The sequence below is a fragment of the Hemitrygon akajei genome, chromosome 5 (assembly GCF_048418815.1).
Source record: "Hemitrygon akajei chromosome 5, sHemAka1.3, whole genome shotgun sequence".
In the NCBI taxonomy this organism is placed as follows: Eukaryota; Metazoa; Chordata; class Chondrichthyes; order Myliobatiformes; family Dasyatidae; genus Hemitrygon; species Hemitrygon akajei.
The window spans coordinates 90,144,764-90,171,909 of NC_133128.1; the positions used below are offsets into that span (position 1 = coordinate 90,144,764).

At 41.6% G+C, this 27,146-nt stretch overlaps 1 protein-coding gene across 9 annotated transcripts in view; it reads right to left on the minus strand.

Moving 5' to 3' along the window:
- The window catches only part of akap11 (A kinase (PRKA) anchor protein 11), a 93,116-nt gene that overhangs the window by 33,591 nt on the left and 32,379 nt on the right, over positions 1-27,146 (minus strand). For 8 of the 9 annotated variants that reach the window (XR_012098978.1, XM_073046001.1, XM_073046002.1 and 5 more), the window contains exons 4-7: positions 26,303-26,359; positions 24,584-24,718; positions 17,766-18,012; positions 7,344-12,168 (exon numbers count right to left, since the gene is read on the minus strand). Coding sequence is in view for 8 of the 9 variants with exons in the window: in XM_073046001.1 (XP_072902102.1) it covers positions 7,344-12,168; positions 17,766-18,012; positions 24,584-24,718; positions 26,303-26,359 (5,264 nt within the window). In the remaining variant the exon portion in view is untranslated. The remainder of the gene's footprint in view (positions 1-7,343; positions 12,169-17,765; positions 18,013-24,583; positions 24,719-26,302; positions 26,360-27,146) is intronic. The other variant, XM_073046004.1, reaches the window with a different exon arrangement.

Sequence of the window (27,146 nt, forward strand, 5' to 3'; positions counted from 1 at the left end):
CAGGCATCCAACCTATCAGAGCCTCACACTATAAATGACATTCCTTTTCTCAGATGAGCTACCATTCTCACCAATTAACATTCAATTTCTTCCAACGGGTTTACTGATCCAAGTGCTTTTACCAGATGAGCACATCTGGTTTTAAGAGTAAGACTGTAAGACACAGGAGCAGAATTAGGCCATTCAGCCTATCAAGTCTGCTCCACCATTCCATCACAGCTGATACCAGATCCCACTCAAAGGTTACGGCCTCCTTGCCATAGTCTTTGATGGCCTAATCAGGAAAATACCAATTTTCGCTTTAAATATATCCACGGTCTTAGCCTCTACAGCTGTCTGTGGCAGAGCAATCTGCAAATTCACTACTCTCTGGCTAAATAATTTCCCCCTTACCCCTGTTCTGGATATGTTGCCCATCAATTTTGATGTTGTGCCCTCCAGCTCTGGACACCCCCACCACAGGCAACATCCTCTTTACATTCACCTTATCTAGTCCTTTCAATGTTCAGTAGTTTTTAGTGAGATCCCCACGCCACCCCCACCGCATTCTACTAAATTCCAGTGAGTACACGCCCAAAGCTGCCAAATGCTCATGTTAACCCCTTCATTCCCCAAGTACCCTTTGACATGACATTTTAAGAGAGATGTCGTTTATACAAGGATGTGGTGGTGATGTAAAAGATCAGCCAAGTTTTTATTGAATTGTAGAGGGGATTTAAATCTGCTTTTAATGTCAAGGCAGAACCACACCATCAACAGCTTCTATCCTACTCCTTCTATCAGACTCTTGAAAAGACCTCTTAAGCAATAAGATGGACTTTGTCCAGGCCCCACGGTGTATCAAAGTGACTGAACCCGATGTTTGGATGATTTGGATACCGGGCCAGATTGAATCGGTCAGGGTGTCGGGGCCTGAGGTGAAGGATGGGCCGGTTCTGCTCACGGCTCTGCTCTGCACTAAGGGTCTATGGATGGACTCCTTTTGTGGACTTCAGTTCAGAACACTATTTGCATGCATTTATTGTTTGCATGGTTTGTTTCTGCACATTGGGTGTTTGTCAGTCTTTTTTTTTAATGGGTTCTTTTGGGTCTCTTTGTTTTGTGGCTGCCTGTAAGGAGACAAATCTCAAGGTTGTATAATGTTTACAGTGGGCCCCTATTTCTGGGACCTCCCCCCCCAACGGATACCAAAAAAACACAGATGCTCAAGTCCCTTATTTAACCTGTCTTAGTACGGTGGACTTTAGTATCCAGCGGAGCTCTGGACCTTATTTAACCTGTGTCAGTATGGTGGACTTTAGGACCTGGTGGAGCTCCGGACCTTATTTAACCTGTCTCAGTATGGTGGACTTTAAGACCTGGCGGAGCCCTGAATCTTCAGTGTTTCTGTTCCGCTGACGGAAAACAATCATGATTGAAAATAAAGTAGAAATAATAAAACAATCGGAAAGAGGTGAAACACCATCAGTCATTGGAAAAGCGTTAGGCTACAGTCAGTCAACGATCAGAACAATTTTAACGGATAAAGTGAGAATAATGGAGCATGTGAAAGGCCCTGCCCCAATAAAAGCTACAATTATTACTAAGCAACACAGTGTTTGATTATTGAAATACATATGTTTCTTAAGTGTTTTATATGCATAGAAAGGTAAAATATATACTATATACTAAGACAAACGTTTGACTAACTGACACTAAATAATACCGGATATACCTGTTCCAACTTACTTAGAGTACTTCCGTTTTTTTTCAATCCCGATCCGTGGTAACCAATGCACATCCTCCCATATAATTTAAATCATCTCTAATTACTTATAATACCTATTACAATGTAAATGCTATGTAAATAGTTGTTATACTGTATTATTTAGGAAATAATGACAAGAAAAAAAAAGTCTATACATGTTCAAAACACAAGTGCTGGAGAGAAAACTTCCAGGTTTTCCCGATTCACAGTTGGTTGAATCCGCACACACGGAACCCGTGGATAAGGAGGGCCGACTGTACATTCTTTGATAATAAATGCATTTTGAACTTTAAGCAATCTACCACATTATGATCTTGCATTTTATTGGTTACCTTCACTGCACTTCATCTGCTTTTACACTTTATTCTATAATCTGTCATTATTTAACCTTGTTCTACACCGTGCAATGATTTAATTTAGATGAAAAGAATGCAAGTTAAGTCTTTCACAGTATCTTGGCACATGTGACAATAATAAACCAATACCAATCTCATACAAAAATCCTTGTAAGTTCTTTGAACAGTTTGCATTCTTAATTATTTACCAATCTCATAACAAGCAATTCTCAAAGGTGACCTGCTGCACAAGAATTATGATGCTTACAGTGAAATTTTAACTGTACATCATTCTTATAACTATCAAAACTCATAAAACAAACGTAGTCAGCAACACTACCTACATCAACTAGTGTTCCAAGCTCATGGCATACTAACTGGAAGTCTTCAGTTAAAGGGAAAATGCATTGGATATATCAGATAATAAAGTGTCACAGCACATAAAAAGCATTCACCCCCCCCCCCCCCCAGAAGTTTTCGTGTTTTATTGTTTCACAACACTGATTCATAGAAGATTTAATTTGGCTTTTTTTGACACTGATCAACAGAAAAAGATTCTTTCATGTCAAAGTGAAAACAGATCTCTACAAAGTGAACTAATTAACTACAAATATAAAACACAAAATAATTGACTGTATTAAGTATTCACACCCTTTAATATGACACACCAAATCATCACTGGTGCAGCCATTTAATTTTAGAAGACATAGAATTAGTTAAATGGAGATCACCTGTGTACCATCAAGGTGTTTCAATTGATTGTAGTAAAAATACACTTGTATCTGGAAGGTCCAACTGCTGGAGAGTCAGTATCCTGGCAAAAACTACACCATGAAGACAAAAGAACACTCCAAGCAACTCTACAAAAAGGTTATTGAAAAGCACAAACCAGGAGATGGGTACAAGAAAACTTCCAAGTCACTGAATATCCCTTGGAGTAGTTAAGTCAATCATCAGGAAATGGAAAGAATATGACACAGTTGTAAATCTGCCCTGAGCAGGTCATCCTCAAAAACTGAGTGACCATGCAAGAAAGGGACTAATGACGGAGGCCACCAAGAGACCTATGACACTCTGGAGGAGTTAAGAGGCTTCAGTGGCTGAGATGGGAGAGGCTGCGCATACAACAACCGTTGCCCAGGTGCTTCACCAGTAACAGCTTTATAGGAGAGTGGCAAAGAGAAAGCCACTGTTGAAAAAAAAAACTCACGTGAAATCTTGGCTAGAATTTGCCAGAAGGCATATGGGAAGAATACGCCATAGAACCTTCAGCCGGAAGAAGGTTCTATGGTCTGATGAAACCAAAACTGAGCTTTTTGAACATCAGACTAAATGCTATGTTTGGCGTAAGCCGAACACTGCACATCATCAAAAACACACCATCCCTCCTGTGAAGCATGGTGCTGGCTGCATCATGCTATGGGGATGCTTCACTGCAGCAGGCCCTGGAAGGCATGTGGAGGTAGAGGATACATGAATGCAGCAAATTACAGGGAAATCCTGGAGGAAAACCTGATACAGTCAGCAAGAGAACTGTGACTTGGGAGATCTGCTTTCCAGCATGACAATGACCTCAAGCATAAAGCCAAAGCTATAAAGGATGGTTTAAAAACAATAAAGTTCATGTCAGAGGCCAGACCTCAATCTAATTGAAAATTTATGGCTGGACTTGAAAAGGGCTGTTGCCTCACAATCCCCATGGAATCTGACAGAGTTTGAGCAGTTCTGTAAAAAGAATGGAGGGAAATAGTTGTGTCCAGATTTGCAAAGCTGATAGACACCTATCCACACAAACTCAAGTATGTAATTGCTGCCAAAGGTGCATCTATAAATACTAACTTGAAGGGGGTGAATACTTATGTAATCAATTTTGTTTTATATTTGTAATTAATTTAGATCACTTTGTAGAGATCTGTTTTCACTTTTGCACAAGAGAGTCTTTTTCTGTTAATCAGTGCCAAAAAATCCACTGTGATTCAATGTTCTAAAACAATAAAACATGAAAACATGGGGGAGGGGGGGTTGAGTACTTTTTATAGGCCCTGTATGCTGGTTTTATTTCACCATTACATTGTTCAGCATTAACGTTCCTCTCCATTATGCTAAGATCAATGGACTGAAAGAATGGCGAAGTGAGATCCAGTTACCATGCCAACTCCCACAGTTGAATTAGTTAACTAAACGTGAAAATGTTGGAAACACTCATTACATCAGGCAAAATCTGTGGAAGGTGAAACATTCACATCAACTGTGATGAAATACTTTGAGGGGTTGGTCATGACTAGAATGAACTCCTGCCTCAACAAGGCCCTCGACCCACTACAATTTGCCAATTACTGCAATAGGTCTATGGCAGTTGCAATCTCAATGGATCTTCACATGGCCTTAGATCATCTGGACAATACAAACACCTATTTCACAATGCTGTTCATCTAACACCATCATTCCACAGTCCTGATTGATAAGCTACAGAACCTGGCCCTCTGTACCTCCCTCTGCAACTGGATCAACTTCCCAACCAGAAGAGCACAATTTGTACAGATTAGTGGTCCATCTCAGATGGAGATGAGATACATCAGCTGGTTGAGTGGTGTTGCAGCAAAAACTTTGCACTCAATGTCAGTAAGGGCTGATTGAGGACTTGTGGAAGGGCAAGACAAGGGAACACAAACCAATCCCCATAGAGGGATCAGAAGTGGAAAGGGTGAGCAATTTCAAATTCCTGGGTATCAAGATCTCTGAGGATCTAATGTGATCCAAACATATCGATGTAGCTATAAAGGTGGCAAGACAGTGGCTTTATTTCATTAGGAGTTTGAAGAGATTTGGTTTGTCAACTAAAACACTCAAAAATGTCTATAAATGTATCGTGGAGAGCATTCTGCATCAGTCTGATATGAGAGGGGGGTTGGCGGGCACAAGACTGAAAGGCTACAGAAAGTTGTAAAATTAGTCAGTTCCATCTTGGGTACTAGCCTCCACAGTATCCATGACATCTTCAAGGAGCGGTGCCTCAGAAAGGCAACATCCATTATTAAGGACCCCCTTCACCCAGGACATGCCCTCTTTTCATTGTTACCATCAGGAAGGAGGTACAGAAGCCTGAAGGCACACACTCAGTGATTCAGTTTTTTTCCCCTCTGCCACACGATTCCTAAATGGAAACTGAACCCGTGAACACTACCTCATTTTTTTAATTTCTGTTTTTGCACAATTTTTAATCCATTAATATACATATATATTTACTGTAACTGACTTACTTACATGTTTTTTTTTCTTTCTATATTATCATGTATTGCATTGTACTGCTGCTGCTAAGTTCACAAATTTCATGACACATCATAAAACTGATTCTGATTGATGTTCAGGTTTGGGATCCTTCATCAGCCTGACCTGATTAGTGTTTCCAGCAATTTCTCATTACACTTCAGGTGGTATTTAATGCAGACAAGTATAAGAGGGTTGCACTTCAGTGGGCAACCCAGAGTAGGACACCGAGGAGTATGGCAGATCAAAGGGATATAGAAATATAAAATTCCTTGAAACTGGCGTCATGAGTGGATAGGGCCACAAAAAGAGTTTCTGGCACAATGGCCTTCAAAGATCAGAGTACTGAGTATAGGAATTGGGAATTGTTGATGAGGCTTAATTTGGAGTATTGTGTTCAGTTCTGGTCACCTGCCTATAGGAAAGATATCAATAAAATTGAAAGATCACAGAGAAAATTTACAAGGATGTTTGTTAATAGGATTTGAGGGCCTGAGTTATATGGAAAGGTTGAACAGATTAGGACTTCTTTTCCTTGGAGTGTAGGAGAATACCTGGGATGTGATAGATGCATAGAAATTTATGAGGGGTATAGACAAGGTAAATGAAAGCATGCTTTTGCCACTAAAATTGGGTGAGACTAGAACTAAATTCTAGGTGAAAGGTTTCTGAACCAATTTGATAGTGCAGAATATAAAGACAGTTGCATTTCTACACCATGTATTTTTTTAAATCAATGAATCAAGTATCCACCAATTCCTACTCTTCAGTAACAAAACACCAACAACAATGGAAGGACTGGCCATAGCTTCATTCATCTCTTCCCCTCACTTCTTTACCTATCTCCCCTCTTTTAGTTCAGATGGCCATGATCTAAAATGTCATCTGGCCATTCCCCTTGGATGTTGTCTGACTTGTTAATTTCCTCCAATTTGTTCTTGCTCTAGATTCCAGTATCTGCAGATTTGTGTCTCCATGATGATATTAAACAGATGACTAAAACCTTGGTTAAACAGTCCATTTAATATGAATTTTAAAGGAGAGGTAGAGTGCTGTAGGGAAATTTGAGTAGGCAATTCCAGGTTTTGGAGCCCATGAAGCTGCAGGCACTGTCATTGGTGAAGTGAAGGAAATTGGGGAGGCACTTGAGGTCACAACTCAAGGGCCAGAGAGATCTAAGAAGCCAAGAGAGGTTAGAGACAGACATGATGATAAAAGCATAAAAAGTTATGAAAACAAAGGTATAAATTTTGAAGTGATAATTTTTGAAACCAAGGAACCATTGTAAATCAACAGCATAGAAATGAGAGGTTAAGAGATATGTGGTGAAATTTAGATCATGCATAGATTTTGGTGACCTCAGGATTTTGCGTAGTATGATGCTATAGTTGAAGAGGTAATAGTACAGGAGGTAGAAAGATGAGGATTTTAGATGTAAATGAATTCAGAGTGCACAGACAGCAATGAACAGAAAGAATCTGAAGTAACTATTGACTGATGGAAAAGACACTTGGCTACACCTGGGCTTGTGTGTTGAAGTCAAACAACACAGGCTGAGAAGCAATGTGTTTATGGTTTCCCATCCAAAGTGTTAATTCTTGGGTAATGATGTTCAGTGATAAAACAGGGCTGGTGGGAGCAAGGTTTCTCTGTTTGTCTGATGACCTTCAATCGTCATTAAATGTACAGACCTAGAAGGGTTACAACGTAAATGACAAGATAGATGGATTTCCGGAATTGGCTCATTATCAGTGAAAAATGAATTGTTTTTAACAGAGCCAATGAATGTCGACCATAAATTATCATTGAGGAGATGGATGGGAAATCAGCTGACTGCTTGCAAATCTCTTTTAGTGTCTATGTGTTTGAGTGAATTCCACCTAAAATATACCCCAAGGATGATAACAACACCCTATCTGAAACTGACTTTTGGGAGGACAAGAAATAATTATCAAAATTCTACTTAAAATAACAGAAGGACAATCTTTATTTACCTGGTGATTGACTGGCTGGCATTGATCATGGCTGAAGTCATTATCTCTGCAGCAAGACTTTCAGTGAAACTTGCACCATCCTGTCCAATACCACTGTCTGCTGCCAGGCTTGTATTACTCTTGGCTTTCTCAATGGCTACGGACATCAAATCATCTGGAAAAATTCCCCTCTGATCCAAGTCAATATGGATCCTCGGTACATCAAGCTGACAGGCTCCACTGACATAGCACTCTGGCCTTGTAAGTGGTTTATTGGCATGCCCCGTGGCATGTTTGGGGCAGAATCCACCAGTCTGTGAACTTAACCTGTTAGTGTAACTTCTTGATTCCTTTTCTGCAGAGGAGCACTGTAAAACAACCCCTCTCAACTTTTCAGCATACATTAAACATTCTTTTTGTTTGCTGACATCCAAAACATCCCCATCATCCCCGGCTGCTTTGAAATGGAGAGTTTCACCAGCATTTTTTCCAACATAATGTTCAAAGGTTCGATTGGTGCTGGCAATGCAGTATCCATAATCACTTAAACTTCCCATGCTGTGATAGTGTTTATTTCTCTGGACAATGGGTTGTATCGAGCAGGTCCAGGTCTTCTTAATAAGGTCTTCAGCCATCTGTTCCAGCTGTGACCTTTCATAGAGACAAGAGTCTGTCAGAGACTTGGATAGGCCTTGCATGCCAGAGGCTGAGTTCATTTTCTGTGTGACTTCATATGTGATATTTTGGGCAACTGATTCTGCAAACTTTTCCAGATCTCTGGAATCTCTTCTGCTCATTCTTTGATCATGGCCTCTCCTGTAGGGACCGGTGTCTTGTGTCTCCTCCCTTGTCAGAAATTTGAAAAGTTCCTTGCACCCATTGTCACTCCTCAATTGTTGCGAGGACAGAAGTCTTCTCTTATACTTCTGCTTTATTCTCCTGGCTGCTTGTTCCAGACCTACTTTCACAGTCCTAAAGGCGAGCTTACTGGCATAATGATCTACTATTACTTCACCATTTCCTGCTTCTCTGCTGATCATTCTCATGATGTATTCTGCGTACTCATCAGTCACGCTCTCAAAGCTTGAATGTTTGGACACAAGTCCACCTTGGGGAGAATGAAGCACAGAATCCACAAGCTCTCGGGACCACTGATCTGCCATGGTGTTTAACCCTTCAATCCCTACACTATCCTGCTCTCCACAGCTGGATTCATTGCTTTCTGCCAGGCAGTCGTCCCTCTTGAATTTTCTAACTCTATGTTTCTTGGAACTAAGGACTTTCTTGGCATCCCGAATTACCTCTCCCGCCACCCTACCTGCATAACTCAACAAAGAACCTGCAGTCTCTTCTGGTGCATTCCTTTCAGCAACTGCATGTCTGTTGTGCAGGTCACTCCGAACAGCTACCTTCCGTAGGTGGCTGGGTGACACCCCAAAGCACACGAGGTCCTTGCCATCACATTTCCTGGCATCCTCCACACAAATTGCTGCAATTTCGGTGGCCATGGAAACAATGCCAGAGGCCAGCTGATTGGAATACTGCAGAGCCTGCCTCTTGATGTCCAACTTCAGCTCTTCCTTTTCCAAAACCTTTGTGCCCTGCCTGGGGCTTGGGCTCACCTGCTCCCTCACCTCTGCATGCCCCTCTATGAAGTCGAAGTTTTCATCCTCGTCATTATCCAGCACCTCTTCAGACAGTGACCTCATGAGCTTCAGCACAAACTCAGCCTTTTCCTCAGTGTCCTGGCTCAGCCCTGCCATGTTTGGAATGGAATGGTTATGCGGGGTGGATGGAGGGGTTACAGGCATGAATTCTTTAGCCAGCTCCCCTTTAAGCTTCCGAGTGAAACTCTTCAGACCTTTTTCACGGGTCAATTGCTGTGGGGTTGGTGGTGGTGTTCCTGGAGACCCACTTGAGCTGCCTTCTATACTGGCAAGACCTTCCTCTGGAAATAGCCCATCCTTATTAAGCCCAACCTGCTGCTTTCCCAGCATACCTGTGCTTATCTCTTTGCTTGGTTCACTGATCTCGGCCAAAGAAGTCTGGAAAGTTGGTGCTGAGATGTGACCTTGAAGCTGTGCAGTCAATGACTTTAGAGTAAGAGCAAGTTCTGGGCCACCCACACCATCTACACTTTCTACCTCTGAGTTCTTGAATACCACAGTGGGACTGGGTGGTGGAGTACATGGAGGAAACTCTTCTGCTAAGTGACCCTTAAGCTCCTGTGCAAAATGCTGTGGGATGGTCAAGCCTTTACTGGGAATAAATTCAGTGGGCGACACAGGAGGTGTTCGCAACATGTCTGGAGACTGAGAATATGCATACTGAGTTGGACCACATAAAACTATTTTCTCAACCGATAGCTGATCCTGTAGCTGGCCCTCTGGTATCTCTCCAAGTCTCATAAATGCTTCCTTACTGCCAGTTGCAAACCGACCTGAACAAAATACCCCTTGAGAGCTTGAGACTTTCGTTTTTACTTCATCTACTAAATTCATTACATTCCCTTCGGTCAACTCTGTTGTAAATTGCAAATCAGTAATATGCTCAATTAGTGTTTTTTCACCCAACTCAGAAGTAACATCCTTTGCCACACATTCAACTTTAGGTGGGGTCACCAAGTCAAAAGGATTATTTACCACTATATCAATCATTGCTCCTGTTTGCCCATTGTTCTGCACTGTGACAGCAGCATCAGTAGTGGCCAAGCCGCCATTCTGCTGCAATGTTCCTTGGCCAGTGTTAGCTGCCTCAGTGCAATGAAAGGTGTTGTCACCAGAAGCATGCTCACTAGAAGTAACATGGCTTGTAGAATCCCTTCGCTGAGGCATATAGTTCACAGATTGCACCTCATCCATTTTATTGTTCCCTGAACAGGATCTCTCAGGAGCTGCGTTTGTAGTTTGTGCTGAACTCAGCTTTGATGACACAAGATGAATGCATGACTTCAGAGGGGAGTCCAAAGAATTGCCAGAAAATGCCTTGGCAGCGCGAGGAACAGATACACCACCTGCAACACCAGAAACACAAAGCAAAGCTTTCTGTATGGTATACTCTTTTCCCATCAAATTCGAATCATCAACAGAATTGCTTGCCGTAGCATTAGGATAACACCCTGCAAGATCTCTGAGTAACATTCTCTCTTGGATATCACTTGGGCCATAAGCAGTCTTCATTGCCTGGACTACATCTTTTCCACCAACATTTTTAATATTGTCCACAGAAATGCTAATTGCAGCTTGTGCTGTGAAGCTCACATCCACTTGAGACAATTCAATGAAGGCCTCTTGTAGTACTGACTCCGACAGATCTCTGGCATAGGAGCTTACAATCTTTTCCTCGTCATCGAGTGACCAGCTTGTTATTGACGTAGGCGTTGTTGGGTGGGAGAACTGACAAACCTCCATGATTCCCTCAAAAATAAGTTCCTCAGCAAGATCAGTTGCAAATCGAGCAACAGCATTGTTAAAGATTTGTTTCTTGACAAACTCCAGTTCCCGCAGTGCTCCAGCTATTGCACTGCCCACCAAATAATCTGCTAAGTCATTAATAGCACTCTTCTTCTGTAAGAACGCTCGTCTTGCTCCTATCTCCTGCAAGGCCATGTGAATGACAGAGGATGTCAACCTTGCAGCCAGGTGGCATAGGGCACTGGTGCAAGAAGAAACACCATTCTGCAGGTCCTTAAAGGCACTGCTAAAACTTCTCTCCACTAGTTCTGTAGCAATTAGCTGAATGCCATCTCTGAACTTGTTCGAATAAGTCTGCTGGGCAGAAGGATGAGCTGTGGGTAGTTTCATGTCAGAATTTTCATTGGAAGCAGTTGTGTTTTGTTCTTCAACTCTTTCTGACCAACATCTATCCTGAGGGCAAGCCGTCATCCTCTTATGCTCAAAGCCAACAGCATGAGGATACCTGAAAACAGAGTTGATGATGTTGTGCGAAACATCACCTGCATATTGAGAGTAACTGTCAGAAAGTGCTCCGTTGTTTTGTGCTTTAACAATTTCAGTACCGATGGCCTGCATCTTCCCTGAACACTCAGACCCACTCAGAGCTGCAAGGGGACTGAATGCTGATGAATGGATGGGGCTGAAGAGGGGGCTATTCTCTTCTCCTGAACTATGTTGTAGGCGAGGTGAATCCGGGACATCCGACAGGTTGTTGTAGGGAGATTCTGCCTTTCGAGCAGTGGGTTTTTTCACATCAGCGGGAAGGACTGGGTGGTCAAACTTCTGTGGGTTCATAGCAGCAACTGCATTAGTGCATTGTTTCAGTAAGGAGTCAGAACATAGCTTTACAGCAGGCTTGTTTTTCTGAGATGGATTTTGAGGGCTAGACCCTACCTTCAGGGTGGTATACGTACTGACCATTTGGTCTAGTTCGTCAAACTGATCAAAGCTGTCGAAGAATTCACTTACTTCGGAGTCGGAATCCTCAATGTCATCCTTGAGTATTGGGATCTGGGGCAATTTTAGTTTAGCCTTCAGACTCCTCTGGTAGCCTTCTTCATCCAGAAAGATGACTGGACTTGGACTTGAGCCTTCTGAATCTTCAGACTCTGATAGGGATACAGAGGACCCAGATTTAAGTCCATTGTTGGATCTTGGTTCAGGAGCATTACAAGATTTGTAAAAACTCCTTTGCCTCCCAGGACCCGAGTTTAATGTTACGACAGAACTTTTAGCAGATGGTGGCAGTCCCAAAAATGCTGAATTATCAAGCAATGGAGGAAAGATGGGGCTTGGGGAAGAGCCGGCATGAACTGGCAACTCTGCGAAGTCCAGTGCAAAGGTCTGAAGAGCAACTTCTCGCTGGAGTTTTGGTGTACTTGGATCAAAGCCTACAGTTCACAAATAAAAGAACAATAAATTTTATATCATTACCAAAATTGTCCTTTTAAAATTAACTGCAGCTACCAATATCACCTTTTTCTATGAAAAGATGTGAGTGTTATGTGAGAATAGTTTGTCCATCAAGGAATCAACAAAGCATATTGTATTGGAATGAAATTTACTTGCACTCCTCAACTGATATAACATAAGGACTATGATAGGGCAGAAATGTTCCCATGAAAGACAGCTGTTGGAACATCAGAACATGGCAGAGAGAGAGCTTTCATGCCACTCTCTATTATCAATGCTAATATAAAATATAAGAGTACCCCATACAGGACTGGTTAAACTAGTCCACTTTGACGATCTAAACTGGGAAATACATTTGGCTTCGCGTCACGTAGCACCAAGCTCATATACCAGAGAGGAAGAAAGTTCATTGAATTATAATTTAAACACTTAATGTGTTGGTTTTAGTACAGTCCTTGCAACTTGACACATTTGAAAAAGGCAAAGGCAAAATGGTCCCAGATGTTGGAAAGTGAAAAGATAAAAATCACTCCAGCAATTTCAGCAAATAGGTGCTGCTGCATCTGTGGAAAAAGACAGAGTGAACATTTCAGGTCAAGATCTTTCATCGAATGTAGCGGCCAAAATTTAATCATGCCCTTTTCAAATTGCAGTTATTTCATTTTTAGTTTGTTTTAGTCAGAAACAGCTGTCCTGTTAGTTCCCACTCGGGTACTGAAAATACTTAAGGCCCTTTTGATTGCTATGGGCTACAAAGTATAAATTGATTGTGATTTAAATAAACCTGCTGGTCAGAGTGGAATATGCCTGCAATTTAACTGAAAAGGACACTATTTGACAAGTAATACAATAGCACAACCCATTATACCAACCATCTTATACAGCAGGCATATTACATTCCCAGAAGCAACACCACAACATACAATGGAGTCTGTACTATTATTGGACCAGTTAGATCTGGTCTGCTATGAAAATATGCAAGCTTTAGACATAACCCACTTGGAAGATTATAATTGTAGGTCTAAAATTTAATACATCTTCTATCAAAATTACATTATTCAATATTAATTAGTATTTATAAAACACAGCAACTCTAAACCAAAAATGAAATTTCCAATAACCTTCATAGAAAGCACTGCTCATAAGAAAAACTGATATTGATAGGAAAACTGGAATGGAAAACTATCCTTATGACAAATTATCTTCAGCCGAATACTAAACTGAAGTTAAATTATAGAAACACAGAAAACCTACAGCACAATACAGGCCCTTCAGGCCACAAAGTTGTGCCGAACATGTCCCTACCTTAGAAATTACTAGGCTTACCCATAGCCCACTATTTTACTAAGCTCCATGTACCCTATCCAAAAGTCTCTTAAAAGACCCTATTGTATCTGCTTCCACCACCGTTGCCGGCAGCCCATTCCACGCACTCACAACTCTCTGCGTAAAAAACTTACCCCTGACATCTCCTCTGTACCTACTCCCCAGCACCTTAAACCTGTGTCCTCTTGTGGCAACCATTTCAGCCTTGGGAAAAAGCCTCTGACTATCCACACGATCAATGCCTCTCATCATCTTATACACCTCAATCAGGTCACCTCTCATCTTCTGTCGCTCCAAGGAGAAAAGGCCGAGTTCACTCAACCTGTTTTCATAAGGCATGCTCCCCAATCCAGGCAACATCCTTGTAAGTCTCCTCTGCACCCTTTCTATGGCTTCACATCCTTCCTGTAGTGAGGTGACCAAAACTGAGCAAAGTACTCCAAGTGGGGTCTGACCAGGGTCCTATATAGCTGCAACATTACCTCTCGGCTCCTAAATTCAATTCCATGATTGATGAAGGCCAATACACCATATGCCTTCTTAACCACAGAGTCAACCTGCACAGCTGCTTTGAATGTCCCAGAGAAGAGGTCCCAGAACAGATCCCTGAGGCACACCACTGGTCACCGACCTCCATGCAGAACATGACCCATCTACAACCACTCTTTGCCTTCTGTGGGCAAGCCAGTTCTAGATCTACAAAGCAATGCCCTTTGGATCCTATGCCTCCTTACTTTCTCAATAAGCCTTGCATTGGATACCTTATCAAATGCCTTGCTAAAATCCATATACACTACATCTACAGCTCTACCTTTATCAATGTGTTTAGTCACATACTCAAAAAATTCAGTCAGGCTCGTAAGGCATGACCTGCCTTTGACAAAGCCATGCTGACTATTCCTAATCATATTATACCTCTCCAAATGTTCATAAATCCTGCCTCTCAGGATCTTCTCCATCAACTTACCAACCACTGAAGTAAGACTCACTGGTCTCTAATTTCCTGGGCTATCCCTACTCCCTTTCTTGAATAAGGGAACAACATCTGCAACCCTCCAATCCTCCGGAACATCTCCCATCCTCATTGATGATGCAAAGATCATCGACAGAGGCTCAGCCTTGCCTCCCACAGTAGCCTGGGGTACATCTCATCCGGACCCGGTGACTTATCCAACTTGATGCTTTCCAAAAGCTCCAGCACATCCTCTTCCTTAATATCAACATGTTCAAGCTTTTCAGTCTGCTGCAAGTCATCACTACAATCATCAAGATCCTTTTCCGTAGTGAATACTGAAGTATTCATTAAGTCCCTCTGCTATCTCCTCCGGTTCCATACACACTTTCCCACTGTCACACTTGATAGGTCCTATTCTTTCACATCTTATCCTCTTGCTCTTCACATACTTGTAGAATGCCTTGGGGTTTTCCTTAATCCTGCCCGCCAAGGCCTTCTCATGGCCCCTTCTGGCTCTCCTAATTTTCTTCTTAAACTCCTTCCTTCTAGCCTTATAATCTTCTAGATCTCTAACATTACCTAGCTGAACCTTTTGTAGGCTTTTTTCTTCTTGACTAGATTTATTACAGTCTTTGTACACCACGGTTCCTGTACCCTACCATAACTTCCCTGTCTCATTGGAATGTACCTATGCAGAACTCCACACAAATATCCCCTGAACATTTGCCACATTTCTTCCATACCTTTCCCTTAGAACATCTGTTCCCAATTTAAGCTTCCAAGTTCCTGCCTGATAGCCTCATAACTCCTCTTACACCAATTAAATGCTTTTCTAACTTGTCTGTTCCTATCTCTCTCCAATGTTATTATAAATGAGATAGAATTATGATCACTACCTCCAAAATGCTCTCCCACTGAGAGATCTGACACCTGACCAGGGTCATTTCTCAATACCAGATCAAGTACAGTCTCTCCTCTTGTAGGCTTATCTATATATTGTGTCAAGAAACCTTCCTGAATACACCAAACAAAACTCCACCCCATCTAAATCCCTTGCTCTAGGGAGATGCCAATTGATATTTGGGAAATTAAAATCTCCCATCACGACAACTCTGTTATTATTATACCGTTCCAGGATCTGTTTCCCTATCTGCTCCTTGATATCCCTGCTACTACTGGGTGGCCTATAAAAAACACCCAGTAAAGTTATTGACCCCTTCCTGTTCCTTACCTCCACCCACAGAGACTCCGTAGACAAGCCCTCCATGATGTCCACCTTTTCTGCAGCCATGACACTATCTCTGATCAACAGTGCCACAATCCCACCTCCTTTTGACCCCCCGTCTTTTCTGAAACATCTAAAACCCGGCACTTGAAGTAACCATTCCTGTCCCTGAGCCATCCAAGTCTCTGTAATGGCCACAACATCATAGCTTCAAGTACTGATCCACGCTCTAAGCTCATCTGCTTTGTTCACAACACTCCTTACATTAAAATAGACACATCTCAAACCTTCATTCTGAGCGTGTGCCTTCTCTATCACCTGCCTATCCTCCCTCACACACTGTCTCCAAGCTTTCTCTATTTGTGAGCCAACTGCCTCTTCCCCAGTCTCTTCAGTTTGGTTCCCACCCTCCAACAATTCTAGTTTAAACTCTCCCCAGTAGCCTTAGCAAACCTCCCCGCCAGGATATTGGTCCCCCTGGGATTCAAGTGCAACCCGTCCTTTTTGTACAGGTCACACCTGCCCCAAGAGGTCCCAATGATGCAGAAATCTGAATCTCTGCCCCCTGCTCCAATCCCTCAGCCTGGACCTTGGCAGCTGGGAAGCAAACTACCATCTGATTTTCTTTCTTGCGTCCACAGATTCGCCTGTCTGACCCCTTAACTATAGAGTCCCCTATCACTACTGCCTTCCTCCCTTTCTCTACCCTTCTGAGCCACAGGGCCAGACTCTATGCGAGAGGCACGGCCACTGTTGCGTCCCCCAGGTAGGCTGTCCACCCCAACAGTACTCAAACAGGAGTACTTGTTGTCAAGGGGGACAGCCACAGGGGTACTATCTAGTACCTGACTCTTCCTCTTCCCTCTCCTGACTGTTACCCACTTGTCTGTCTCTCATGGGCCCCAGTGTAACCACCTGCCTATAACTCCTTTCTATCACCTCCTCGCTCTCCCTGAGCAGACGAAGGTCATTAAGCTGCATTTGCAGTTCCCTAACTTGGCCCCTTAGGAGCTGCAGCTCAACAGACCGTGTGCAGATATGGCTGTCCAGGAGGCTGGGAGACTCCAGTACCTCCCACATCTGACACCGAGCACAGAAAACCAGTCTCACACAAATACTTCCTTTCCGGAATTTACACAGGTAAACCTACCTCGCCTCATTACCGCCTAAGCCCGCTGAGCCAAAGCCCTATCACTCTGCTGCCCGCTGGATATGGCGGTCTTCATTTAAAGCTTTTCCCGTTCTACTGGCTGACATCACGCGCCTGCGCAGTCTTGCCTCTCTTTTATCCCAGTAGTAAAATGCCTTCGCTCTGGAAATCCTCAGCCATTCTACTCGTAGCCTTCTTGCTCCGAGTTTTTCTATTACAATTATTGAAGTAATTGGAAGCCTGCACTGAATTGGCATAGCACACCCCAACCTCCTAAAATAGTTTGACACAATTTACAGCAATATCTTCATAATGAGGTTATTTTTTGTTCTCACGATGTAGGGAGACTGGTACTTCCACTTCACCTGCCTATGCCCTAGTTTCCCTAACTATCTATTTCACTGCTAGACCACTTCAAAGAACATTAAGAGGAAAGCATACAGTTATAGGCAATTCACATACAGACCAGAGCGAGTAAGGGTTGAATTTCCCTTCGTGTGGTCTCAGGGCAACAAATGGTGTAGAGAGGTGACTCTATCCCAGACATAACCCTGACAGCCTTTACAAATAGCAGAATAGGAATGCAGTTTCACCAGTTGATTTTAATAACATTTAAATACTAAAATTGAAATTAAAAATAAAAATACACTAAAGCAAATATTAGGAACACTGAAGCAAAGCAAAATATAGTTTAGAAACTTACTTTCCCCTTGGCTTCCTAAGCCTCATTTAAGTTATCAGGGTCTTAGAACCTTTGCCAACTCAAGAGGCATAGGATCTGACCGTGCAATGCTTGGGAATCACTGCGAGACTGAACTCCGCTGTGGGACTGCTGCCCAAATTACGTACTTAACAATAAAAGGACAATTTCAACAATTTTGGAGGATTAATCTCAAAATTGGCAGTGGATTACATTTACCTGCTGATCCAAATGCAGTTACTGCTTCTTCATCCAAGTGCTCAAAAGCAGTCACAAAGTCATCCTCAATGGATGATACTGACTGATTGGTGTCATCCTCCTCCACAAGGTATGCGTCAGTCTGATGTTTTGATGTTGAGTGGGACTCCAAAGAAAACTGAATTCCTGTTGTATATTTGCTAAGCAGGGAGAATACAGAATCATTGCAGTACAGGGATGATGGAGGATGCACCATTACGCAAACCACCTGGCAAACAAAAAAAATTCAAATAGCATTTCTTTATGATGTAAAAAGCCAAGTATCAATGGGGAGATTATAAATACAACTTATTTTTCACTGTTATATTTTCAAATGGCGATTGAATTAAGAATATATCATTCAGTGCATAGCATCACAGTTAATGTGACCCAGACTCAATCCTGAATTTGGGTGTGGTCTATGTGGAGTTTTTACATTCTCTCTGTAACCATGTTTCCTCTGGGTGCTCCAGCTTCTTCCCGCATCCAAAAGAAGTGTGGGTTAGTAGGTCAATTGGCCACTGTAAATTGTCCCTAGTGTGTAGGTGAATAGTAGAATCTGCATGAGTTGCTGGAATAAGAGGCAAGAATAATGTACAATGAGCGTAAATGGGTGGTCAATGTTGGTACAGGTTTGCCTGGCTAGAAGACTTTCTTTTGTGCTGTATAACTCTATGACTTTAAAGGAGCAAATTTTTCAACTCCAATTATCCTTTACTCTTTCTGTCTGCATAAAATAAAGAACTACCATTAAGAATCAAAGAAATTTCTGATGTAATCTATGTTTCAACTTCCGGTTTAAGAGGGGCGAGAGCTTACTGGCGGTTTTCAAAGCAAGAAATTCAACTAAACACTCTATTAATAACATTTCTTATATGGAAAACTGTGGTAAATGATCACCACAAACAATGAAGGGGCGAGCAAAGGCAAGGCTAATCCGAGAGCTGAGGCATGTGAGTGCGAGATGGGAGTCGGATCAAGGTTGAGGCATGTTTCAGAAGTTGGAACTTCGTAGACAAAGTTGGAGCGAGTGGAGAAAAGTTGAAGCAGAGTTGTTTCAGAGCCTGTCCACCTAAGCCAGAAACAAGGTACGACCCATCTAAGTGTCATACAAATTTGGAAAGATAGACCATATGGACCATAAGTGGCCCAGTGTGTCGCTGTGGTGGGGCCCAGGTACAAGTATGGAGGAACAACTCAGCGCTTGGACAATTTCAACACTGGGCCAGATGGACTGAAAAGGCAAGGTGTCAGGATCAGAGGCAGGGGTTGAGCTGGCTCTGCTCGGTGATGCTTTACTCCGCTCTCCTCGGTGCTGAGATGGTGAGACTGCTCTGGCTGCTACCTGCTTCGTGTCTGCGAGCTTTGCAGTAATTTTCCCTGCTATATGATGAACGGAGGCTAAGGCCTACTCCACTGCACCGGGGTTCGGGACTATGGGCACAATTTGGTTCGGAATGCTGTTTTTTCCTTTTATTGTTTGCATGATCTGTTTTTCTTCTTTCTCTGCGCATTTGGTGTTGGTCATTGTTTTAAAATTGGGTTCTTTTGGGTTTCTTGCTTTGTGGCTGCCTGCAAGCAGACAAATCTTTGAACTTTGACCATTGAAAACATTAAAACAGCAGCATTCACAAGGTTGAAAATGACTCACCAAAATGTTCTGGGTCAAGAAAAATACCGAGTAATCATATAAACAAGTAGTAGGTCTGACCAAACAAGGCCTCTTCTAGTGAATGTATTACTAAATAAGACTGAAGACCATGTTCTACCCTTCTTACAATAAAGAACTGTAATGACCACAGCATTTTAGCTAAGATTTGCCCTGAAGACATGAGCGACTATGGCTAGGCTGCTCCAAAAGCTGATCAAGGATCACCTTTTCAAACCAGGGTAGTGTTTGTGGCGACAATTAAACAATTACTGTTCAAGTCACCAATTCACAAAGCTCCTGGAAAGTTTCAGGAAGATAGCCCTTTCTGACACTGGTGATAAGATGGCATAGAACTAGTCCTCAGATAATAACAAAACCTAGCTTCCCCTTTCCTGACTTATTCCTGTGTTTTCAGCAGTTTCATAGCAAGCTGCAGAGGGCGACCTGGGGTAAATAAGCAATTTCCAGATATTTAGATTGTTCCTGCAGCATAATTCAATCTCACACAACAAACAATCTGCTGAAGGAACTCAGCAGGTCAAGAAGCACTTGTCAGAGGAAAAGAACTATTCAATGATTTTTCAACCTCTAGCAGATTGATTGTTGCTCCAAATTCTAGGATCTACAGTCGCTTATGCCTCAGTCTTACAGAATTGACGTGAATTGAGATGATCGGTTGGTGGGTTGGGGGGTGGGTCAGACACACGATCATGCTTGTGTCCAAGACTGTGTGGTCAGACATGCAAACAAGATTCCAAAAGATGTAGGCAACAAGTTGTGGCACAGGAGGACTGGAAATGGTGGATACAGCAAATATCATTGTAATTATTTGGAAGAATTGTGATGTTTCACATTGCTTTACAGAAACAAGTCAGCTTCATTCTCTTTAAATAACATTGAGCCAGGTTAAGGACTGCTTCAGTGTGAGTAGCCTGCACTGCTAATCCACTTCCAATATTTAAAGGAATTCTGAGCAAGTGCAGCTTTCTCTCACTATGTGTCAAATCTCTAAAAATGTGCAAGGCACACGTAAAAAAACAAAAATGATTTTCATAGAGCACATTATTGTAATCTTAGGATAGAAAACAAATAGTAACATTAATCTTCTTCACGGCTTCTCCAAAACTTTTCCTTAATGTCATTCCTCTAAATGAGAATGACGTTTTTTAAAAAAAGAGTAACATTTCAGGATTTTAAGTCAGAAAGAATCAAGCCTTCTAAGATAGTGAAGTAAAATGTCAAACAGCTATTTGTTGGATACACAGAAGTAACAGTCCATGTAGTAACTGTACACGATGGAGGGAGTTAAGTTAAATACAAGATTAAGGTATGAAAATATAGTTTGTAGAAAAAATGACAAGCATAGCTGAGGGAGTGAGATAGAGTAGACAAGCATCCAGAGAGAAGTAAAAGTGCCCAATATTGCAATACACTCAAATATGAGATTATGTTTACATCAGAAATACAGTGACATTCAAAAGTTTGGGCACCCTTGGTCAAAATTTCTGTTACTGTGAATAGCTAAGCGAGTAAAAGATGACCTGATTTCCAAAAGGCATAAAGTTAAAGATGACACATTTCTTTAATATTTTAAGCAAGATTACTTTTTTTATTTCCATCTTTTACAGTTTCAAAACAATAAAAAAGGAAAAGGGCCTGAAACAAAAGTTTGGGCACCCTGCATGGTCAGTACTTAGTAACACCTCCTTTGGCAAGTATCACAGCTTGTAAACACTTTCTGTAGCTAGCTAATAGTCTTTCAATTCTTGTTTGGGGGATTTTCACCCATTCTTCCTTGCAAAAGGCTTCTAGCTCTGTGAGATTCTTGGGCCATCTTGCATACACTGCTCTTTGGAGATCTATCCACAGATTTTCAATGACATTTAGGTCGGAGGACTGCGAGGGCCAAGGCAAAACCTTCAGCTTGCTCCTCTTGAGGTAGCCCATTGTGAATTTTGAGGTGTGTTTAGGATCATTATCCTGTAGAAGCCATCCTCTTTTCATCTTCAGCTTTTTTACAGACGGTGTGAGTCTGCTTCCAGAATTTGCTGGTATTTAATTGAATTCATTCTTCCCTCTACCAGTGAAATGTTCCCCATGCCACTGGCTGCAGCACAAGCCCAAAACATGGTCGATCTACCCCCGTGCTTAACAATTGGAGAGGTGTTCTTTTCATGAAATTCTGCACCCTTTTTTCTCCAAACATACCTTTGCTCAATGCAGCCAAAAAAGTTCAATTTTAACTTCTTCAATCCACAGGATTTGTTTCCAAAATGCATCAGGCTTATTTAGATGTTCCTTTGCAAACTTCTGACGCTGAATTTTGTGGTGAGGATGCAGGAAAGGTTTTCTTCTGATGACCCTTCCATGAAGGTCATATTTGTGTAGGTGTCACTGCACAGTAGAACAGTGCACCACCACTCCAGATTCTGCTAAATCTTCCTGAAGGTCTTTTGCAGTCAAACAGGGGTTTTGATTTGCCTTTCTAGCCATCCTACGAGCAGTTCTCTTGGAAAGTTTTCTTGGTCTTCCAGACCTCAACTTGACCTCCACCGTTCCTGTTAACTGCCATTTCTTAATTACATTATGAACTGAGGAAACAGCTACGTGAAAACACTTTACTATCTTCTTATAGCCTCCTCCTGCTTTGTGGGCATCATTTATTTTAATTTTCAGAGTGCTAGGCAGATGCTTAGAGGAGCCCATGGCTGCTGATTAATGAGACAAGGTTTGAGGAGTCAGGGTATTTATAAAGCTTTGAAATTTGCATCACCTGGCCTTTCCTAACAATGAGTGTGAACAAGCCATAGTCCTAACAAGCTAATTAAGGTCTGAGACCTTGGTAAAAGTTATCTGAGAGCTCAAATCTCTTGGGGTGCCCAAACTTTTGCATGGTGCTCCTTTCTTTTTTCCCCACTCTAAAATTGTACAAAACAAAAATAATATACTAATCTTGCTTAAAATGTTGAAAGGAATGTTTCATCTTTAACTTTATGACTTTTGGAGATCACTTCATTTTCTACTCACTTAACTATTCACAGTAACAGAAATTTTAACCGGGGTGCCCAAAAGTATGCATGCATATAACAAAAGAATCAAGTGCCTACCCCACTGAGGAACAGAGGGGCCATGCTACTACACTGTGGTTACATGATGCAGAATCTGTGGTTGGGAGTCTCAAGGGTGATAGAACTCATCACATCTGGAGCCAAGTTTGAAACTGCACACATTTTTCCAAATTGATGACAGCTTCTGTGATCTTAAGTACTGGAAACAAACTGATCCAGTAGTCAGAACTTTTTCCAGTGCAGTAAAGAACCCCAATATCACTATTTCTAAAGCAGCACCAAATTAAGAAAGCATCAGTTATGATATCACATCATCATAACACCTTAAGGTACCTATACTAATTTTCTTCTCTGACAACATTACTACTGTATGCATGAGACAAGATTTTCTGATGTGAGAATAATGAATATGGGTTCAGCTCAATACACTGAAAATGCTGAACCATGGGAGATTATAGTTGAAATAGTTTGCCTTCCAACACAGAGTAGTTGGTTTATTCATAATTTAGATTAAACCTCTGCACTATTTATTCTCGAGTCTCCACTGATTTTCTACATTATTGGATGATTTATTTAAGTGGCACATTTAACTCAAACACCCTTCACAGCAATGCAATTAAAGAAAACCCCCTGGCAAGCTACAACAGCAGACACTAGAGTACATGATGAAAAGTTTGAGGACGCAGATTTTTACGGTACCTCTTTCTGCAAGCTTTTGATCAAGGGTGCGAGGTCAGCATGTGAACAAGATTCCAAAAGATGCTGGCAGCAAGTTGTTGCAGAAGGATTGGAGGTGCCTCATGGTTTATTATTATTGTTTTCCACCAAGTACAGTGGAAAAACTTGTCTTGCATACCATTCATTCAGATCAATTCAAGTCATAACAAGGTATAGACTGTGAGGTCAAAAATTCATCTTATCCCACTGGCGAACAGTTCAATCGTCTATATTAACAATGGGACAGAAGCTGCCTCTGAGCCTGGTGTCACATGCTTTCAGGTATTTCTATCTTCTTTTCAATAGGAGAAGGGAGAAGAGAGAACATCCAGGATGGATGGAGTCTTTGATAATACTGGCTGCTTTATTGAGGCAGCAAGAAATATACACAGAGTCTATGGAAGGGAGGCTGGTTTCCATAATGTGCTGAGCTGTTTCCAAAATATCTGCAGTTTCTTGCAGTCATGTGCAGAGCAGCTGCCATACCAAGCTGTGATGCCTGCATAGGATGCTTTAAATGACCCATCGATAAAAATTGGCGAGGGTCAATGAGCTTTCTTTGTCATAGTGTCCATGTGATTGTATCAGGATAGGTTATTGGCGATGTCGGTCTCTAGCCACTCAAAGGGTTCAACCAGTGTGTCATCAGCACCAATGATGTAGACAGGAGCATATGCACCAATCACCTTGCTGAAGTCAATGACCTGCTCTTGTTTTCCTGACACTGAGGGAATGGTCATTGTCATGACATCATGTTACCATCTCTTTATTTCCCTCCTGTACCCTGACTCATCGTTATTTGAGTTAAAGCCCACTACAGTGGTGTCATCTGTAAACTTCTGGGTGACCACAGAGTGAGTGAGTGCATAGTTAAAGAGACAGCAAGAAATTAGATCTTAAAGTGTGGAAAGCTGAAAAGGCATGCTTACCAATTGCACAGTGATTAAATCTGGGCATTATCATGACAGCAAAAACTTGATTGTCAGGTATAGAGGACTGTTACAGAAACTGAAGAGACAACAGACATATGTAAGGGTGTGAGATAGGATGAACCTATTTGCAGTCATCCACATATATACATTGGGGTGCATGCTAAATGTGTAATAACCATTTCTGTGCATTTAGAATTATTAAAGGGAAAATAAATGAATTTCTAATTGAGATAGCATTAATTTTGCTCCTTCTGTTGAGGATAATAAATTAAACATATCTCAGCACAGTTTCCTCCTGCTTGCTTTCCCTATGTAGCTGTGCAACAGCTTAATGCAGCAATCGTAAGGATCTTGTCTGCATGTAAAATAGACACTTGAGCTTTTGCACTGGTCTCACATGTAACCCAAGCCTCTGACCTCTTGTTTTATTACCTGGCTGACAGTTTTCTCTTTTGTCCTGGAGTGTTTCTTCAAATCATTCAAAAGAGCAATTTCAGTATTCTTTAAATCGAAAAGCTGTAGTGAACTCAGCCAATCAGAAAGCTCCAGGTCATTAGCAGCAAGTGCCTGCACAAGAGAAATAACAGATTAACTGAGTGAGTCACATTATTGAATATGGATTTCAAATGGGTCAAGACAGTCAAAAGCAAACTGACTACATAGTCTTAAAAATCTTACAATACCAAATTGCCTATTCCTATACAGTTACTTTTTATTCTTTAACCTTTGCTGCCAAGTGCTGAATAGAGGGCAGAGCATAAACACAAATGAATCAGAAGCAGGTGTAGACCACTGCACTGATATTATACCTCACTACAATTTCCTTAATTGTACGTACTGTCGGCCTTCCTTATCTGGGACCCCCCACAGATACCAAAAAGCCTGGATGCTCAAGTCTGTGGACTGTAGGACCTGGTAGAGCTCAGGAGCTTATTTAACCTGTCTCAGTGTGGTGGACTTTAGGACCCAGCGGAGCTCAGGACCGCCGCCCGCAGTGTTTCTGTTCCAGAAAACGGTCATAATTGAAAATAAAGTGGAAATAATAAAGCAATCGGAAAGAGGTGAAACGCCATCGGTCATTGGAAAAGCGTTAGGCTACAGTCGGTCAATGATTGGAACAATTTTAAAGGATAAAGTGAGAATAATGGAGCATGAGAAGGCCCAGCCCTGATAAAAGATACGATTATTAGTAAGCAACGCAGTGGTTTAAATATTGAAATACATACGTTTCTTAAGTGTTTTATATGCATAGAAAGGTAAAATATATACTATATACTAAGACAAACGTTTGACTAACTGACGCTAAATAATACCGGATGTACCTGTTCCGACTTAGAGAACTTCCGTTTTTTTTTCCGATTCCCAATCCATGGTAACCTATGTACATCCTCCTGTATACTTTAAATCATCTCTAGATTACTTATAATACCTAATACAATGTAAATGCTATGTAAATAGTTGTTATACTGTATTGTTTTGGGAATAACGACAAGAAAAAAAAGTCTGAACATGCTCAAACAACAAGTGCCGGAGAGAGAACCTCCAGATTTTCCCGATCCGCGGTTGGTTGAATCCGCGCATGCAGAACCCATGGATAAGGAGGGCCGACTGTACATCCCTTGATTCCCTTAACATCTAACTGTCTTGAATAGACTCAGGGATTGAGCCTCCGTAGCTCTCTAGGGTAGAGAATTCCAAAGATTCACAATCTCCAGGGTTGGGAAAAATATTCTAATCTGCCCTCAAAGGATGACTTGTTATTTTGAATGTGGACCCTGTTCCTAGATCATGCAGCTAGGAAAAGCAGCAACTCTACCTCTATTCCATCAAGCCCTATGGGAATTTAGTATGTTTCAATGAGATCACCTCTCATTGATCAAAGAACACCAGCTTTATAATGTATTTTTTTGTTGACTTTCCCCTACGGATCTTAGTCCCAAAGTTGACTTTCAAAGGTAATAAAACAGAGATTGAGATAATAACTTACGGCAGTAGAATTACAACTATTGGCACTCCCTAAGTTGGTATGTTTTCCACCAATAACAAAGCTAACAAAGCAGTCCAGCTCATTAATAGCACTTACTACATTGCACACAGAGGAGCTGGTTACAGTATGTACTAGATTATGTTCTTTAAGGTTGGTGACATTACCTGCTTTCCAGCAGAAGTGGCATCTTCAGCTGAACTAGAAAATCCCACAAAAGTGACCTGCAAACCATACAGAAAGTTATCCAGCACTAAGTAATGAGCATGGAGTATCTAAAGAGTTGCAAGTCAGTTTTCAGTTGATAAAAACAAATTATTTAGCATGATGAAACCATAATCATCCATACCTCCCATACACTAAAAGATAAACTCTTGATCTCCTAATCTTTCTTGTCATGAGCCTTACATTTCATTTGTTACCTGCACTGAACTTTCTCTGTAACTGTAACAATATACTGTGCTGTTTTCTTTTTATTACCGCAGTGTAATTAAGTATGGAATAATCTGTCTGGATGGCACACGAATCAAAGGTCCTCAGTATACCTCAGTACATTTGACAGTATTAAACCAATATCCCCATAAGAAGCAATGTAAATTGTGCCTCAGTAGCATCACTGCCACTCAAGTTAGAGGGTCATAAATTCAAATCCTTGAATTCTAAGGTCTACGCAAAGACCAATGACACACTGTAGAACTCTTAAATCATGGCTCCATCATCCTGCACATAAACAAATACAAGATATATCAGGACACTACCTTTATTTCCGCCCAACGATCAAGAGTGGTTATATTGTTTTCACATTTCCTTACAATATTGTTGGCCAACTGAGACTTTGTCAGTGCTCAGAGTATTCCTGTCCTCTTCTATTTTCCTGCAACTTGTTCTGTCTCAGGAACCTATCACCCTGATTTTCCCACCACCTACATTCAGCAGGGGTAACCAATCAACTTCCCACCCAGCACATCTTAAGAAGTGTGACAGGAGTTGTGGAAAATGCACATGGTAACA